General features: G+C 39.6%; 1 protein-coding gene across 5 annotated transcripts in view; it reads left to right on the plus strand.

Moving 5' to 3' along the window:
• Positions 1 to 5,213: 5,213 nt before the first annotated feature.
• EGF (epidermal growth factor) overlaps positions 5,214 to 18,524 on the plus strand; it is a 62,007-nt gene continuing 48,696 nt past the window's right edge. For 4 of the 5 annotated variants that reach the window (XR_008577126.1, XM_054825502.1, XM_054825505.1 and 1 more), the window contains exons 1-2: positions 5,220 to 5,821; positions 15,097 to 15,228. Coding sequence is in view for 4 of the 5 variants with exons in the window: in XM_054825502.1 (XP_054681477.1) it covers positions 5,695 to 5,821; positions 15,097 to 15,228 (259 nt within the window). In the remaining variant the exon portion in view is untranslated. Of the gene's footprint in view, positions 5,822 to 15,096; positions 15,229 to 18,524 lie in introns of all 5 variants that reach the window. The other variant, XM_054825501.1, reaches the window with a different exon arrangement.

Here is an 18,524-nt window from a genome sequence, read left to right on the forward strand (position 1 = left end):
GGGATAAAAATAGTAAAAGTATCAATACCTGTGATAAGTGGACTCCAAATAAGAACCGACAGGGCAATATTTAAAATCCTGATCTCTTACTGGTATCAGTGGAAAAGGTGAGTGCTCAGCAACTCTGAAATCAGATTTCAGCCAGTGTCTTTGTTCTGAGATATCTGTTAGAGTGGCTGTGCACTAGAAGTCATTTTGCCGTGGATGAAACAGAGTTATCCCTGGGATGGAAACACAGCAAACAACCATGGGGAGGATACATTTTTTTTTGACCTTGATAGTGAAGTAATGCCATACCTGTTACTAAGATCCTTTCTTAAATGTTCTCATGTAGCAAGCTGCATAAACCTTATTCACGGTAACAAATTACTTGCTTTATCTTCAGTTTTATCTCCACTTCAGAGAGCCAAATGACTGTTTCAACATGCTATTTTAATGACTCCTTTATGTCTGCTAACATAGAGGCCTAATGTAGTCATCTAACATTGATAAATGTCATAAGTCAGTAATGTGCTATGTGGCTTCCCCAGAATGTTTCGCTCTTGTTCTGACTGGATACAAGAGAGAGCATATTTAACTTTCTTTCTGGATCCTTCTGTGGATTCCAGTGTGGTCTAGCTGATTAAATAAGTATTCACTGTACAGCAACTGGTGAAGGGTGCCAGTCAAAACGCTAAACGTAAAACTGCTTTAAAAAGATAATATTGGTTATAATTAACAGTATGGTTTTAACATGGATTTTTTTTTTTTTTGTCTTTTTCTTTAAGATCAAATTGCAGTAGGAAAAATTGTAACCCTAGCAGAAAAGACATGGGAGTCAAACTGCCAAAAAAAATCCAGTGGGTATTTGTCGTAATTGCTGCTGTGCAACAAATTGAGACAACTGGAAAGAGATTACCTACAACAGCACTTGGTTTTCATAAAGCTTTCATGATTTAAAGCCCTGCTCTTTAATTAATTTTACTAATTAAATTAAATTACAATATCCTACCAGCCAAGTATCATCTTCAAATTGTTGAAGAGAACAATGAGTGACATGCTTGAGGACAAAACCAGAATGGCCATCGTACTTCGGGAGGAGATTTCAGGCATTCCTGGCTTTTAGAGATCACTGGAATATGCCACTCTCTCACGCTGTGCCTCCCCCTGCTCTGTCTGACAGGCAATTTAATATCGCATAATGTCCCTTTTGTCAGAATTATACACGATGCAGACTCAACCTGCTGAAATGACGTTAGCAGTACTGAATCACGCGCTGATATGTCAGAGAAAGCGTGGTGATCAGAGTCAGCCGTCCCCACGCTGACCCTGAGATCGGGCTTCAGTAAGTAGGCGTAAGGCACGGCTTACCAAAATGTTGTGTACTTTCCCTGAAGGCTATCGGAAATCCTCCGTATCATCATAAAAGTTGCTTGTGTCAATTAGCTACTGCTCTGGTGACAATACCTTTTCTGACAGAGTAACGTGTACATGAGCATGTTGACCCAGGGGCTGGCAGATTCCCTGGGGCAATCGGGGAGGATCTGGAAGCTGTTTTGTGGGATCCAAGTGTTCTTCACTGCTCTGTGCTATTTGTGCTACAGATAGCTACCATACCTTCCTACACTCTTTCAGTGAACTCTTGCATTTAATCATTGACCTATGTTGGCGGTAATTTGGATTGTGATGACTATAAAATATAATTTTCACCAGATTAGAATATGCCTAAAGCCGGAATCAAACTTCCAGAGGCTGACAGGAAAAGAAGTCGAAGTGCTGACTAGCTAGTGTAATGTGTAGTAAGCAAGAATAAAAACCAATATATGATTTAAACAATGTGCTAATTAATACAATATAGATACTGAAAGCCCTGGGAAACTGAGGGAGGGCTCTATTACCTTCGCGGTTTAGAACCAGCCAGAACATACTGTCCTTGAACTAGATAACAGCAACTCTTTGCTAAGGTAAGGGAGAAGACTCTCCATTTGAATTGCTAGGTGGTCTTTACCAACTCTGGCAAAGCAAGCCTTCCAAAACTAGCGGGAAGTCCAAAAGAAAGGAATAGAATGTTTATTTCTTGTTAGTTCATCAGTCTCTTAAGTCAGCAGGTCAAATTAAATTAAGTCAATTCTTTGCATTTGACATACGGGGACAGATAGTTTTAAGATTGTTTGGACTGATTCTGTAGTGAGCTTTACAAATGAGACTACTGTGCTATTTTAATCTAATTTATCTAATTTATCGTATGAGTGCTAGACTAAATTGCTGTACTTAATACCTGTAGGTGAGCACGATAGTTTATTTTGTAGAAACAGGTTTGAATAGCTTCTGAAATGCTAAATGACTTTAGGTGTGAAGGAATTACTGTGTGCTGTATGCTGAACCACTTGGTGAAAAATGGTATGTTTGAAAAGTTTGTGTGGTACAGCCTGATGCGTTTTGTACTTGTGTTGGTTCTGTCTGGCATAGAGTTAATTTTCTTCACAGTAGCTAGTGTGGGGCTATGTTTTGGATTTGTGCTGAGAACGGCATTGATAACCCAGGGATGTTTTCATTATTGCTGAGCAGTGCTCACACAGAGCCAAGGCCTTTGCTGCTCCTCACACCACCCCACCAGCGAGAGGCTGGGGGTGCACAAGGAGTTGGGAGGGGACACAGCCCGGACAGCTGACCCCAACTGACCAAAGGGATATCCCATACCATATGACGTCATGCTCAGCATATAAAGCTGGGGGAAGAAGGAGGTAGGAGAGGACATTTGGAGTGAGGTGTTTGTCTTCCCAAGTAACTGTTATACGTGACGGAGCCCTGCTTTCCTGGAGATGGCTGAACACCTGCCTGCCCATGGGAAGTGGTGAATGAATTCCTTGTTTTGCTTTGCTTGCGTGCACGACTTTTGCTTTACCTATTAAACTGTCTTTGTCTCAACCCACGAGTTTTCTCGCTTTTACTCTTCTGATTCTTTCCACCATCCCACTGGTTGGGACGGTGCGGGGGACAGTGGGTGAGTGGCTGCGTGGTGCTCAGCTGCATCATGACAATACTTTGAGAATTTTCTGGTTTGGTCTAAGATGAGATGATTGGTTCTGTCCACTTTCAAGTAACTTATTTACATCCTTAGACCTAGATCATATCGTATCATATTGTTGGTCTGGGGGTTAGTTCTGGTCTGAGCCGTATTTGGTTTTTGAAGGTTAAAAAAAAAAAAAGGTAATCCCACTATTAGGAGATTTTTCTTCCTGTTTTTAAAACATTCCTATACTTCTAGGATGGTAAAATTAATGACTTTATTAACCACTCTTTACCTGACTGCAGTGAAGAGATCTCCTCTTCCAGAAAAGATCATTGTGGTATTGGCGTGTCAGGCAGTTCTGTCTTCACTTTTACTTTAGAGAAAAAAGAGAAATTCCGGGGCATGCCTTTGACTGTGTTTTGACTAAAGGCAAAAAGAGCAAGACGGAGGGAGATGTTCAGAAAAAACAATGTGTGTAAATGAGAGACTAAAAGAATGTAAGACAGAAATTGCTTCTGGGTTTTAATAGGAAAGGCAGAACTTATTCATTTTGTCTCCTTCAGTGAGTTTCTTTGAGTCTGCCCTGGAAGAGGTCAGGGCTGTGCTGGGACGGCCACCCTCACGGTCTAGCAAACACTCTGCTGGTGGTTGCTGACAAAGAAGTGACACATTCCTTTTGAGCTGTTTAGGTTGTGTGCTCCCAGCTTGAACACTGAAGGAAATTGTGTGAGGAGGAACCGATGGCTGCAGAATTAGTAAAAGAGGTTCACGTGGAACATACCACAGTTCCTGGGCAGGATCCTGTAATCCTAGATGGGATGGCATTATACTGTGCTTTCACATTGGTTGCCCTTTTGTATTCCAGGGGACTATTTGGAGAAGCACATGCTGTTTGGTGTGAGTCCGGCCCTGCATAATTTACATTGCTCTTATTGTATTTTATAGCATGCAGAATAGAGACTTGGTTCTGAACAGAGTATATGGAAATGTGGCTGCCATTTGTCAATCCGGATTTAATTAGTTGCATTAGCTGTAGCAGTGAAGATTGAGCAAGCAGAATGTGCCTACACACAGGCAGAAACATTAAGAAACAGTTGCATTTAACGGAGAGTGGCCCAATTTATAATCAGGTTTTATGCTTATGTTCTGACAGTGCAAGCCTGGACTCTTATCGATTCAGACAAATATGGGGAGGGGAGGTGGAATTCCCAGAGATGGAACTTGTACAGCTGTAGGTTACTGTCTGCTGCTGCTGCTGTATCCAGCTGTTGTATTAGTATTTATTCTAGCACAACACTGCAGAAATTTAAAAAAATAAAAGGGAAAGAAAAAAGTGACAGAATCAGAATGCCTTACAGTAGTTAGCTCAACAAAGCCTGGCGCAGTCAACCATTTAAACACCTGCTTAAATCTCGGCACATTCAAAATTCAACAAATCACTTATGCTTGTGCTCTATACCTTTGCTCGTCTGGCCAAAGGACTGGGAAAAAGGAGATTTTTTTCAGTACTGGAAGAATTATGAGCTTGATGCACCTGGAATTCCTCTAGTTTATATGCCTCAGCAAAACAGGTGTAAAAGAGCACCGCATCGTGACAGTAGCCTCTTATAGCACGTGTGCATATAAATGACTGCAATGGGTGTGAGAAATGCAAACTCAGAACATGTTGCCTTGATCTGACAGCGGGTATTTTCCTGGAAGTGCAGAAAGGCCAAATTCAGACCTGAGAGAGATGGTTGCAACTTCTTTGAAATCAGAATTACACATACCCTAGATCTGAACTTGACCTTAAGCCAATTTCTATTTCCAATAACGGAGAAACCAGAGGGATTTTTTGCCCCTTTTTGCATGGAATGTTCTGATGATAAGGTTTGTTTCTGGTGGTAAATTGGATGATGATATTAAAATAAATGCAACCAATCATGATTGAACAGGCATGGTATAAACCTGCCCACAATCTCTGAGAAATAAAACTTAGCTGGCATGCCGCAGGTACTTCTCAAGCAGGAGGCTCTGCTTTTCTAAATAGACTGTATTTATTATGGGTGGCTGGGTATCTGCATTCTGGCTCAGTTCCCTGTAGTAAGGAACTGACCACATTACTATTTGCAAACACAGGGTTCACTCAAGTGGTACTAAAAAGAGAAGAGGTGGGGCAAGCAGAGCTTTAAAAAGAAAAGAGGAGTCCGTCCAAGTTAGTATGTAACACAGTTAGCAGCTGTGTTTTGCGGAAGGACAGTACCTGGAGATCTCACTCCCTGTACTCCACTGAGGGCTGTGGTGAACAGTTTTCCAAATTTGCGGCTTTTAAGATTTAAACAGCAGCTTTGCTTGTTGCAGGGAAATCTGCAGTGATCCTTGCAAGCATTGCTTTTAAGCTGTGTTAAATCTGTGGCAAGAGTGTCAGGCATTTCATACTTGGCTTCCAAAAAAGAAAAAAAAAAAAGAGAGAGAGAGAAAAACCGATGTGTGTGGGGAAGAAATCTCCCAGGAATTTCTTCAAGGTTGTAGTCAGACACAGTAAGGGCTAAAGTGACAAGAAAAGCAAGGCAAAGATAAAACTTGGTATCGTGATAAGATGTCTGAGTGTAAAGTGGGAGATTGCAGAAACCTTTTGGGATTACACGTGCTCATCTTGTCCTGGATATGACTGAACACAAGCTAGTTTTTCTGTAGTGGCAGTTCAAAAAACCCTCAAGATTATGTTTCTCTTCTTTGTTGCTTTTTTGCCAGTGGTTTTTAAAATTGGTTTTGTCAGCCTCTCAGCTCTGCAGCACTGGAACTGTCCTAATGGATACAGATTAAAGACTGAAAACTCTGCCTGTATAGGTAAGTTGCTAACCATTCACAGATTAAGAAAACTGCATTTGTATTCTCTTAATTGAGCTTTATAATTTTCAAAGAGGTTTTTTACAGATTGCTTGTGTGTTGTACTGGCAGAATTGATAAGTCAGCTTCTTGATATCTTTTACTTCTCATGATGAATCATTTTATTTGGTTTGTTTTTCAGAAATCAGTCACTTGTCTGTCAGTTTAACTATCAGTAAACAGGATAAACTTTTATATGGTCATTAAGAGATCTGAACTATTCCTTACCATAGCCTTACTGTTTCTGTATTTTCAATACATGTGAACGCATCTGTTCTTGCTTCTTATATATGTAAAATTTGTGTATAGGTGTATTTTTGTATTTCCCTATGCATATAGAAAAAGTATTTTAATGATTATATATTAGTATATACCTAGATTTGGGCTAGATGACTTTAAAAACTACTCTTTCTGTGTTTATTGGTGCATGTAGATACATGTGCTTATATTTAATAATACGTCTCATACAATACATGAATCGCAGGTGTGTTTGATACTGTAGTACTAAAGTCTGGGTGAAATGTATGACACTAACATTAGTATAATCACCTCCAGTGATTTGGAACATGGAAAATGCCGTTTCCTATTCTGTACAAAGTGTAAGACAAAGAATGACAGAACCCTTCTCCCTACCCTGCTACGTTGAAGTCTTGTCTTTTTTTTTTTTTTTTTTTTTTTTTTTTTTTTAGAAAGTCAGGGGCTTTGCAGTAAGGAGATGAGGAAACACTCTGTAAAGATTCAAGCAAACAGACCTAATACTTGGAATTATTAATGCTTTTGCATTAGATTGCCTGGGCTTCAGAGGCTCTGACTCAGTTCTTGACATGATTCCAGTGATTTAATAACAGGTGCCTCCTCTGTGCGTTCTGCCAAGAGAAACCATCTTGTAAGCAGAAAATAGAAGTATGCATGTTAAATGCTGTCATATGGAGAAAGGAGGCACTAGGCATTTTTTGTGTACAAGTGATAAACCTGACCAAAGATTTGTCCAAGAGCCAAACACACCTAGGGTGCTTCCACACTGATGCCTGAATTCAAATGAGAAGCATACTTCTGAAATGAATCTCCATACTGCCACCTCTTATCATGCTTGTCTTCACATTGCGAAGCGCTCTCAAAGTGCACAAACTGGATTCCCTTTAGGCCAACCTAAACCAGAAGATGTTCCCGTAGCAGAGCATCTATCCTCTCTGCTGTTGATGGCCATTTGGTCTGTGGGACCAGACTAGACCTGGTTCCCCGTAACCTCAGCCTGAAACACATGCAGTGTGTATGTCGTATCCTCAGCAACTGTTGTGCTTTACACAGTCTCTCCTATAGGTCCACACTATTTGCTAATATGTATGTAGCTTCCACAAGCTAATTAGGATGTACATTATTTATGATTTCTACATTACTGGGTTGCCCAGTTAAGAGCTCACTTCTAACAGGAGAATCCTACTGACATGAAGGGAGTTAATTGCTTGGCTATTGTTCAATGAGTCAAAATGCACTCTAAATATAGACATTCAAAAGGCTGCAAAGATGTATTTTTTTATTTCAATTGACAGATTTTGCTTATTGATGTATATCACGCTTCTATTAATAGCGACATAACCTACCCTACATTATGTCTTTTCTGTTGAAAATTAAATACATTCTGCTGCTGTATGAAGCTAGGTAAAGCACCAAAACAGAATGGCTGGTAGCTCAGCAAACTCTGCAAGAAATAGTAATAGAAGAAGTCTTTTGTGTAAGAGCCAACGTTGCTATAAATACTCTGAGCAATTTGGTATAATATAGAATACATTAAAAATGAGATGTGCTAGGGAATCTTTTCAATTAGAGACCACTGGATTACAGGGGATTAAGCAAAGATGAAATTTTGACATGAAATGTAAGACTGAAGGATGCTTTGGTGGAATGGATTTCCCCTGTTCTTTCCTCTGCGTGCTGGATACATAAGTTGTGTTCTGACCAGAAGACCAGATGTATGATATTCTAGCTCATTAATTACGTGAGATAGAGGGTACAGTGGAAGCAAGTGGTAGGAAGCTGGAGGCAGGCTTTGAAGGTAATAGTGGGGATAAAAGCGATGAGTGGGAGACGTGACTCATACCACTGAACTGTGAACAATGACAGCGAGCTGAACTGTGGCTTGGCGACCATTCTTGGTGAGCTGTAATAAATATACAAACTGTAAAATGTCCTTTATCGTCTCTGACGGTGGTGGCATCCTGCCAGCCATAAGGACTTCCCTGAATTGAGAAGGTGTCTGCTCTCTGTTAGTGAACTGTTACAAGCGGTACTTACTTGAAAGTGTGTGGGCTTTTCTAGATTTGTTTTCCATGCTGCTGCTAGAGATGAAGGCCTAGGTCGTGCTCTTCTTGCACTGCTAAATAACTCACTTCTCAATTAGTTCCTTTTATTTCTAGGGATATTCAAAGATCAAAGACCTTCTCATCCTGTGGAAGGATAATGAAATCTAACCCTAAATATCTCACATAATTTTATACAGTTATTTTAAGAGAGATTATTTGAATCCTGACTTGGTATGCCAAGAGAGGAGAGGCCTTTCAGAGGGGCCGTGTGTCCCACAACAGCAAGGTTTGTAAGAGAGAAAGTGTAGGGGAACAGATCATGAGGTCAGAACAAGACTAGTCTGGTGAATGAACGTATCAGTTTATCGGCAAATTATGGTAGAATTGGAAGCATTTCTGCAATTTTTGACATTGCCATCTTCATTTAATCATTCATTTTAAGCTGATGTCAGGACTGGGGACTCAGTTACCTTTAAATAACTCATCATTCTTAGACCACAGTGAAAACATAGAACCTTCTGTCTCTGAAGAAAATGGTCTGGGCTACACAGGAGTTATTACTCCTACAAGATAAAAACATATGCATAGTTGGTCCTGGGAGAGCTTTGATTTCGAACATATTTGACCATGTAAGCATACATGGTACACCAGGGGATGGGCCTTATGCCTGTTGGAATAAGTTGCCTGTGCCCTCCTGAAGTACCACTTTAACAACACAGCTTTTTATGGTCTCATGGTGTATAGATGCTTTCCCCACTTCAGACCACAAAGTGTCCTATGTGGCACTGTTTATCTAAAGAAGCCCCTATAGCAGCCCCTTGCAGTTTTAAACTAGATACTAATGCCCATTAGTCTTGGGCTACTCTAGGTAAATATATTATGTTCTGGATACTGCAAGACTGGAAGTGTACTTTGGCTGACTTTGAATACTCACTTTGCAAGTTTTAAAAGTGAAGGAAGATAGTTATTTAAAAAAACTCAACAATATTGTAAAAAAGCTTTTGAAGAAGGCAAATTCACATTATTGAAGTTTTACCTAATCATAGGTTCTTAAATTCTGCACATCTCTACTGACATTAAGTGATCAGACCTTGTCACTTCTTCAGGGCTAGCTAACATGCTGTGCATTCCTACAGAGCTACAGCCTGCAATAGAAGGTGACAACTGCAGCTATCTAGGTCAGCTCGTTTGGTCAGATGCTTCTTTCTGTGTCTTAAGCTTTCCTCCTTTCTTACTGTTTACCACTCTCCTGTCATGGAGCACTGGTGATACAGACTATTAAGTTATTCCTCTTTGTATTACATCTTTAAATTCACCTTAATTAGCTAAATCCTGGTTTCAGTTTGCTCCGTACAGGCTTCTGAAGACACACTATTAAAACTTCTTATGTTGTATTCCGAGAAACACGAAATGCCAAAATCTTGCTAATTCACAGCTATCCTTTCTTTGCAAACATCGCATAAGGAGCAGTAAGAGCCAATGAAATGGGGAACTGTGTTGTCTACCCATGTCATGCCATAGGGATAAGCCTGTTGAGACCCCACTGTATCCCTCTCTATTTCAGAAGAGCTACAGTCAAGGCATGCTTGTTTGTGTATTTTAAGTAGCTGTCTTCCAGCTACCTCGCTTCGTATTATACTGCCTTGGGGAAAGATGCTTGAAAATATTGTTACCAAATAGTAGTCAGGAATTCTTGAACATGGGTCTGAACCCACAGACCAATTCATGAGAAGATTCACATTGAATTCTCTGGAAATTGGATCCAGCTGAATGTGGACAAATACTATCTTTAGCTGTAAAAACTTAGATCAAAATAGGAAGGAGACGAATATGTTACAAGAAATGACAGAAATGGCATCGCACATCACATGAGGCTTAATCCTGAACAGGGCTAAGGGGCAGACTCTAGGACCAATGGCTAATACAGCAAGACTCATCATTGTTTTGCTCGGTGGAAAATAGCAGATATTAATTTTGCATTCTGTTTTAAACTAAACTGACTACTTTCTAGTATCTAATTTGAAACCTGATTTTAAAGGGAGATGGATGACAGTATTTGCTGATGCCTTTCGAAGAGAGCCAGATGATAGCCTCATGAACTTCATCTTTGAAAGGCAAGCCAATGTTGAAAGTTGTGTGATGTGGGAAGTAGAGGTTTATTTTGTAGTTACTAATTTACAGATAAAATTTATTTCAAAGAGAAAATCAGAATATATTTTTTTCCATTCCCAAACCCTTGAAATCTGAGTCCAAAAAGGTAGAAAACTAAAGATATTGTAGTCCCTTGAGATCTTTTTTGCCATTTCTCTTCAAGATGTCTACAAGTGGTTTCTGAATTTTATTTCAATTCTAAATTTGATTCTACTTTATATTTGATTAAATCCTATGATTGCTTTTGCTGTCATATCTGTGATGTGATCACCTCTGTAGCTCTGGACTGGAAGAGTCCAGGATTTGATAAGCACTTTATTGTATTCACATTGCATTTCTAACGATAGTATTTAAGCACTTTGCAATCTCTATCCTCTGAAAAGTTGTGGGTGATCACCCACTTGTACTTTAAACCTCATTTAAAATTAGAGAGAGAGAAGATACTAATCTACTTTATTGTGACCAGATGGAGCATCTTTTTCCCTTTCTGGCTATCTTCTGTATGCTTTTAAAAAAATAGTTAAAAGGGATGGGCTGCTTGCTTTGTAACCCAGATGAAATTTCATGTTCAGCCTTGTTGAAAAGATTATGGTGGTGGCTAGATATAGCAGATTAAATTCATCCCCCGTCCAACTCCACAGGAACCAAATTTGAGTGAGATTATTTGAGTGTGTGTATCTGCACATGTATATTTTATGTATATAATGTATGTACTTGGGACCATAATGAAACACAAGTTCTGACTCACTGTGGTTTCTCTGTATCCCTGCCAGGAATACTAATGCTTCACCTTCTGCAATCAGAGCATTTCTCAGGACTCTCAATAAAGTAGCATATTTGTATGCAAAGTCATTGAGAGCTGCCAACATCATGATGACATGATTCATCGTTTTTGCTGATTCTCAAGGCATTTTTTGCATAAAGAAGCCTTTGAGAACTGAGCAGAACCTCATTCTTCCTTTCAGGGCTGGCTGTCAGGGCACTGCAGACAGCTTTTGTGTTCACTAAGCCGATTTCTTTCACAGGGTAAAGTTCCCACTGGGGGAAGTGGTTGCCTGGAGACGTAAAACAGCTACAGCAGGATGCAACTCTGCGCTTTGCTTTGGCACTAAGAGTGCAGGTGAAGGCACTGCTAGTTACATCTGATGGATGGTTTTATGATCGAGTTCTCCTAAACCTTGAGAAACAGCTTTTTTTTTCGTTGGTTGGTTGGTTGGTTTTGTTTTCTTTTTTTTTTTGGGGCGGGGTGGTGGTTTTGTTGGGGGGGGGTTTTGGGGTTTTTTTGGTGCTTTAAGCAAAGAAGAGAGCATGTTAGGCATAGGACCCTCTTCCATTGTTAGTGCAATAAAAGCTGAATGTTCACGGCGTGTTTCACAATAGTGCGGTGTCTGTTGGCGCTTCCTGTTTACCAGTGGAAGGGGCATTCTCTGGTGGCCGAGCCGCCTGAAGCCACTGTGCCCCTTGTCTTTTACTGGGTGGTTATTCTTCCACTATAGCCTTTCTTCATCAGGGCGATTGCTCGCTTTTCAGTGTGTGTGGGATTTGCTTTATTATGTGAACCTTGATGATGATGAAAATGGGCAGATTGATAACCCTGAAATCCTCTCTTCAAGTGCAATTACTGGGGAGGCAGTGTAAATTCTTGCAGCCTGATCAACCAGCATGCTCTTTCTTGAAGAGTCAGTTTTGTACACTCATATAAAGCTGGAAAATCCATCCTGTAAATAACAGATCATTGTCCGGTTACCTTGGTACATAGCTCAGTTAACCTGGCTGAGCATGTCTTCCCAGTCTGACTCAAGAACATCCACTGATGTGTTTCACACATTCACAGTTTTTCTTGGTAGCTAGTTCCCTTAGTCAATCACACTTCCTGTTAAAATGTGAGTTTAATGTCTAAATTTGATCTCTCTGGCTTCAGTTTTCAGCCATCAGTCCTTGTTAAATCTTTCCTGAAAAAATCTGGTACTTTTTCTATGTGAAGGTATTTATATACCATGATCAATCCTTCTCCCAAGCTCCTTTCTGATAATCTAACCAGACTTAGCTCTTTAAGTGTCTCACAGAAAGACACTTTTCCTTACCCTCAAATCAGGCTTTTTATCCTTGTATACACTTTCTAATTTTTCAGGATCCTTTAACCACTTATATCTGAGAAATACAAACAGCATGCCTATATAGTCTGATCACTGCCATATACAGAAGTAAAATTATTTCCCCTCTGTCATTCATTTTCCCTGTGTTTATATGTGTTGTGATTTGAATTTTCTTGCCCAGTAACATGCTAAGAGATCAGCTTTCTGTCCAGTATGAATACAAATCCTTTTCAGAGTAAGCAGTTTTCCAGATACAATCTGTAGGTGAGGCCTGTCTTTTTTATTCTTATTTAATGTGCTCTTTATTGTGATTGAATAATAGTTCTTTCATCAGTGTTTCACATTGCTTAGTCAAATGACCTCTGTCTTTAGCAATCTTACATCTACACAGTTGCCTTTATTACCCATACTTGTGATTTCCTCAGAGAAATAACATCAGGTTTATTTAACAAGCCGCTATTGTCATAAAAGCATATTGACTAACACGAACTAGATTACAGCTTTATCAACAAAGTCTTACACCTGCTTTTGTACTGGTGACTAGATCAGATCAACTGTCCAGCTCAGCCAGCCAGTTACTCCATTTGAAAACCAGTGCATCAGGGAGAAATACAAACTGTTCATGCCTGCAGACCCTTCATGTCTCTGCTGACACTGACAGCAGCTGTGACAACGAGCTGAGGTCACTGAAGCCCTCCTGTATGGACTGTCAAAGAGCCCTTTAGTTTTAATGACATCCAGGCAATGTTAGCCAGGAGTGGCTAGTTTTAAACTGGCAACCTGGATCCCACGGTTTCTGTAGCCCATTAACAAACTTCTAAGCCAGTCAAACCTTTCTGGAGGGGATTTGAAGGAGTTACTCCTTTAATGCTGTGGAGAATGGCATGTACGTCCTTAGTACGTGTGGGAAAATATGCTCCTGAAAGCTGATTGTTTGAAGAAGATTGTGGGTTAGAGTTAGAGTGCTTTATGGAATTAAGATGCTGAAAATGCTGCTTCTTTACTTTCATAATCTGTTCAGCAAAAATCAGTCGCATGTGCTCCAATTACTCTTCATACATTGTCAAATCAGTTCATCTGCTATGTGGAACATGACGTTGTGGGAAAACTCTGAAAACAATATGGACACATTCCCTGGTCTGTATAGGCACGTTAGGTGGCTATAAAGCATTGACATTCTTTTTCAACAGCTTTGATACCTGACACAAAAGAAACCCCTAAACACTTCTGCTGCACATAGTTTTATGGGGTTTTTTTTAAAGCAGTTAAAGGAGAGAGGTTCCCAGACCCGTGGGATATCAGAGATCTGGTTGTTTAGCTTTCCCTAGGTTATTGAGAAAGTTTTTTTCAATGTGCTAGTATGAGTTGGTTAAATTGCAGTTCCTTGTAGTTACCATGAGGTGCCATTTCTGAGCGCCTTTGAACTAGAGGAATCCTCACCTAACACTCACAGACCTCGTGAAGCACTGTGGTATCTTGCACTTGATTCAAATGATCATCTCAGGTAAGTTATCCAAGGAGAAACTCTTCTTCCATTGCCTAAATTCTTGATCAGGAATACTGAAATTGTTGTGAGCTATACTTGGAATAACTCAATTCATATATGTAGTTTTGGTTACAAATCGATGTCTTTTAGTGACTTAATCAAATGTGTTGCGTTAAAATAATTTGTGTTGATTCCTTTTCTCCTGCATGTGCAAAGTCACAGAACAAAAGCCACTGACATCAAATAGATCTTGGGCAGGGAAAAAGCTGCTCCTTAGAGCAACCCTGACAGTGGTTATACAAGAAATATACCAGGACATGGTGCTGCCAGATGTGAAGCACCTCAGGAAATTACTATCAGATGCATTTGTTTTCAGTAGGGACTGAAGTTTATCTAAATTTTCTGGGACAATCACCCATGGTACTGTCAAAGGGGTGAATTTCTTTTCCACTTAGTGTAAAATATGCTCCTCAGTGGTGACCTTGGTTTTGAAAAATAAGTCCTTAATTTAGGACTTTATTAATAGTTACTGCCTCAAGCCCTGATAAAACACCATAAATACATCAAATATCTTTTAATTCCTAAAGGCTACAGCCTAATCTACCAGTTAAAAGCCCAGTTTCTAATTAGTTTGCTTGTTGCCTTGGTATGGACTTGTTGCTATCAGAATACAGTGGAGGTTTAGTGTTTTGTATGTGTTTTTGAGATTTGACTCAAACCGAAATGAGCTCAATGTGGAACTCGGTGCTGTGGCAGTCTGTTGCTTTGCTGTTTTGAAAAGTTTATTAATTTGTTGGCAGAATTATTACTGTGGAAAGAAGGATAAAGATAGAGGGAAGCAGCTGCAGGCAGCATTTGCGTAGCAAATGATAATGCAAATCACAGAAATGGAGTACAAGACAAGTCTGTTCTCTGTGTTTGGACAATCAGAGACCAGAGTGTCCAGACACTAGGGGGAATGGTAATTTCCCTGCACAGTATTAAAAAAAAAAAAAATCACCATGCATGTGACAATGGACAAAACAGTAATTCTGAAACCAATGCATGAAGCAATACAGCCATCCTCCTCTCCTTTTTTAATGATGGGATATTAAATTTTATGACCAATTTATCATTAGGTATCTATGTCAAGGGTATTCTTTCTTTGCTCTTTTCTGCTTTTGCTAGCTGAATTTTCCTGATCTGTTCAAAAACATGTTTCAGATATTGATGAATGCCTTGAAGGTGGTTTGGGAACCTGTGGCCAAACCTGTATCAATGTTCCGGGGTCCTACATCTGCTCCTGTTTGCCTGGCTACACTTTGGATGTTGACAAACGGTCTTGCTATGTGAACGGTAAGGTCATTTTTTTTTTGATGACTGAAAAAGAGCTTTAGAGATTTAGTTAGCATTATTGTTCAAAGTGAACCATGCCCAGCTGTTCTCTACTGGACAGCGACTGGGGTGCTTTGGTTTGCTGATGGAAAAACTGCCTCTTCTGCTGTGTAGGTAAGTGGCAAGGCCAAAAGTGTGTGCCACAGGAGAGTGATGGTGAAGAATGGAAAGTATGGTGGTGGGAAGATGAATGAACATATGAAAACAGACAAATAAAACTAAACAATGGCTTCCTGTTTAGTAGATATACTCTCTCTGTGTGCTCGGAACCATAAACTCTCTTATCCCGCCCTTACTACTATAAGGAAAACATGTCAGTACATGAGATTTTGCTACCTTTGCCTCTTTCAGTCTGTTGGAATTGATGTCTTTCCAGTGTGTTTAGGTTCTAGGGACAGTGCTGTGAAATCATAAGCAGGAAGCCCTTATTTTTGGTTTGGTCCATTGGCGGTTTCTGAATAAATAGGAGTGCTACTGTGAGTTCTTTCTCTCCCTTGCTCTGTTCTGAGTGTATAAATTTATTTCTGAATGTGTAAGATCCATTTAAACTTTAAAAGGTTTTAGCCCTTCTAAGATGAAAATATTCACAGTTACAGCCTTTGAATAACTTTCATTTTGTGCTCAACTGATGCTGCTCAGGGAAAAAAATCTAGTTGGATTTTATTGATTGGTTTAACCCGATATTGGATCTAGAGTATGAGGTGTGAGTGCTCTGAAGTTCACTTCTCACCTATCCACCTTGGTTTCCTGAATGTCTGGCGTTGGTTCCTGTCTGGGATATGCTACAGCTGCCTTCTGATCCAGGAGCTCAGGTTTTCTTTTTCTGACTAATGTTTCCCTGGGACTCTAATGCAGAGGTGGGGTGCGACAGGGCATGTTTCTGACCCAAGAAGTAGGAGATGTACTTGAGTTCCTATGTATGTAGCCTTTGGGACCATGAACATAACCAAAAATATTCTGTGCAGCTCCCAAATTGGTATCAACACAATTACTTCAGTCACCTCCTAGAATCATCGTTACTGACAGCAACACGTGACTCACAAAGACCCAAGCTGGATTTTTTTGTAGTCATGCCTAAACATCTCTAGCCTCTTAAATAGAATTTTTAGATTTTTAATAAAAAATTTTTTAATCTTTTCACTTCTGAACTGAAGAGAAGTGAAAACAAGCACATTATCTCACAGCATTATTTGTGCACAGGTATCTTTCAAAGAACAATTCTACCTTAGTATTGGAGGACTTCAACTTTTTTTAACATTATTACTAACATTTATAGCACCAGTAGAAAGTGAGTGATGGTTCAGGAGCTACTGTAATGTATAAGGAACCCTTGTGCTAGGTATAAACCATTCTGTAGGGGGTACACCAAGTGAAACACCCTCATGTCTTTAGACAGGAAGCTCTTTGCAGATGTTCTTTACCTGTTCATTAAACCCCTGATAAAATTAAGTCCCAAATCTGACTTCTTCCTCTGCAATCAAAGTTAGATTTGTTCAGTCCCTATTCCATTTACAGCCCTGTTCCATTCACAGATGGCTGACAGAAAATTCAGTGAGTGGAAAGGACAAAACCAAAGTATATGAATGCTCTTGGTCAACTAATTGGTAAAAATGCAGGCAGCACAGCTGTCAAATTCCTGAGATAAATCAACCTTGCTACACTTCACCGTTCATTTACCATTTGCGTAAAGCAAGTCTTCATAGTTTAAATATTCTCACGTGGGGTTGCTCAGTGCAAATAGCAGCAGAAAAAGGGAGTCACTAAAATCCTAGAAGCAGCTGTTATAACTGCATGATAGTTTGAAAACTTAAGATACAAAACAGTCTGTTATTATAGAAACAGAGTGCTGATCATCTTCCTTCAGAACAGAAGAAGATTACATCTTGGGTGCTTGTCAGAACCTTCTGCCTAACTTGCTCTTCACTTGGAGAAATCAAAACTGGTCTCATTCCTCTGCTGTGAAAGGGATTGAATCAAACAATCTCACAACCATGATGAAGGTGGAGCATTCGTAGAAGTGATGTCTGTTGAGTTTAAAGCCTCAGGTTACATGCTAATATTAAGATATTCAGTTAAAAGGTTGCTAAACTGGTCAATAAAACCAGTTTAATTTTCAAAAGTATATGTGCAAGAAAACTGATGATAGGGCATCTTTGATGACATCCATCCCTTATAAATGGATAGTTGCTTCTGCATTGCAGGAAGATTAATTCAATGAGTGATTAGACAGGCTGGAAAGCTGTCATTCTGTTGGATCTATATCTCTAATTGCATTTCAAAGTAACTTGATTAGAGCATTACTTCTATGCCATGATCTGTTGTTTCAGGCAACCATGTTATAAATCCCCACCATTACCACCACAGTGGGCTTCCTTCTTTGAATGTTGTTTTAGTGGTAAATTAAAGACTAGGCTGTATACCCCCAATTTTTCTTTCTTTTTTTTTTTTTTTTAATAAAAAAACGACCTTTCTTTTAAAATGAGGGCTAAAATGTGACTGGTTACATAAAAACTCATTTGCTCTGCTACAAACTTGGTAGACATCCGCAATATTCAAATTGCCTAAACAAAAACCATTGTGGTTTGGAAATGCAGTTAAGGTTCCAATCTTAACCCTGCCCTATGGTGATACCCTAAAAATAACAGAGAGGACTTGATAAAACTAGGTTAGTGTAATCTGCAGTCCCAAACATTATGTCCTACTAATTGTATTTCCATACTTATCACCTGATTTTAAGGCTGCATTAAGGCAATTTGGACCATCCTAGTTGCTCATCACCTTCACCCTTAGTAGGATTTCTAGAGTTTGGGGCATAATTGAAACGCCTTTCATTTCAACATATTTTGTGTTAAATTAATGATACAGTCTTACCCTTCACTCAGTAAGAATACAGTTTTGGTCTGGAAGTAGTTGTTGAGCTGTAGAAGTTTTAAGTACAGGTCTTTTTTAGTTTCCTTCAGCCCTCTGCATCACAAGAAAGTCTCCACAGTCTCTAGCTTCTTCCTTTGCCCTTACTTGGGATCTTCAGTTTCCGTGTTTGGATAGGTAAAGTGAGACTCCAGACCACCTCTCTGTGCTATATCAAGAATTTATCATAATACTTGGGAGCAGTCTTCAACTTGGAAATGCATCCATGGCATAATTCTTCCAACCTCTGTTGGCACACATGCAATGGTTCTTCTGAACTCTGACTAGGCTGTAGGATTTGGGACTAGTGGTAACGACCACTGCAATCTTGGTTTCATGAGTCAGATTTT

This window comes from Grus americana, chromosome 4 (assembly GCF_028858705.1).
Source record: "Grus americana isolate bGruAme1 chromosome 4, bGruAme1.mat, whole genome shotgun sequence".
NCBI classification, from domain to species: domain Eukaryota; kingdom Metazoa; phylum Chordata; class Aves; order Gruiformes; family Gruidae; genus Grus; species Grus americana.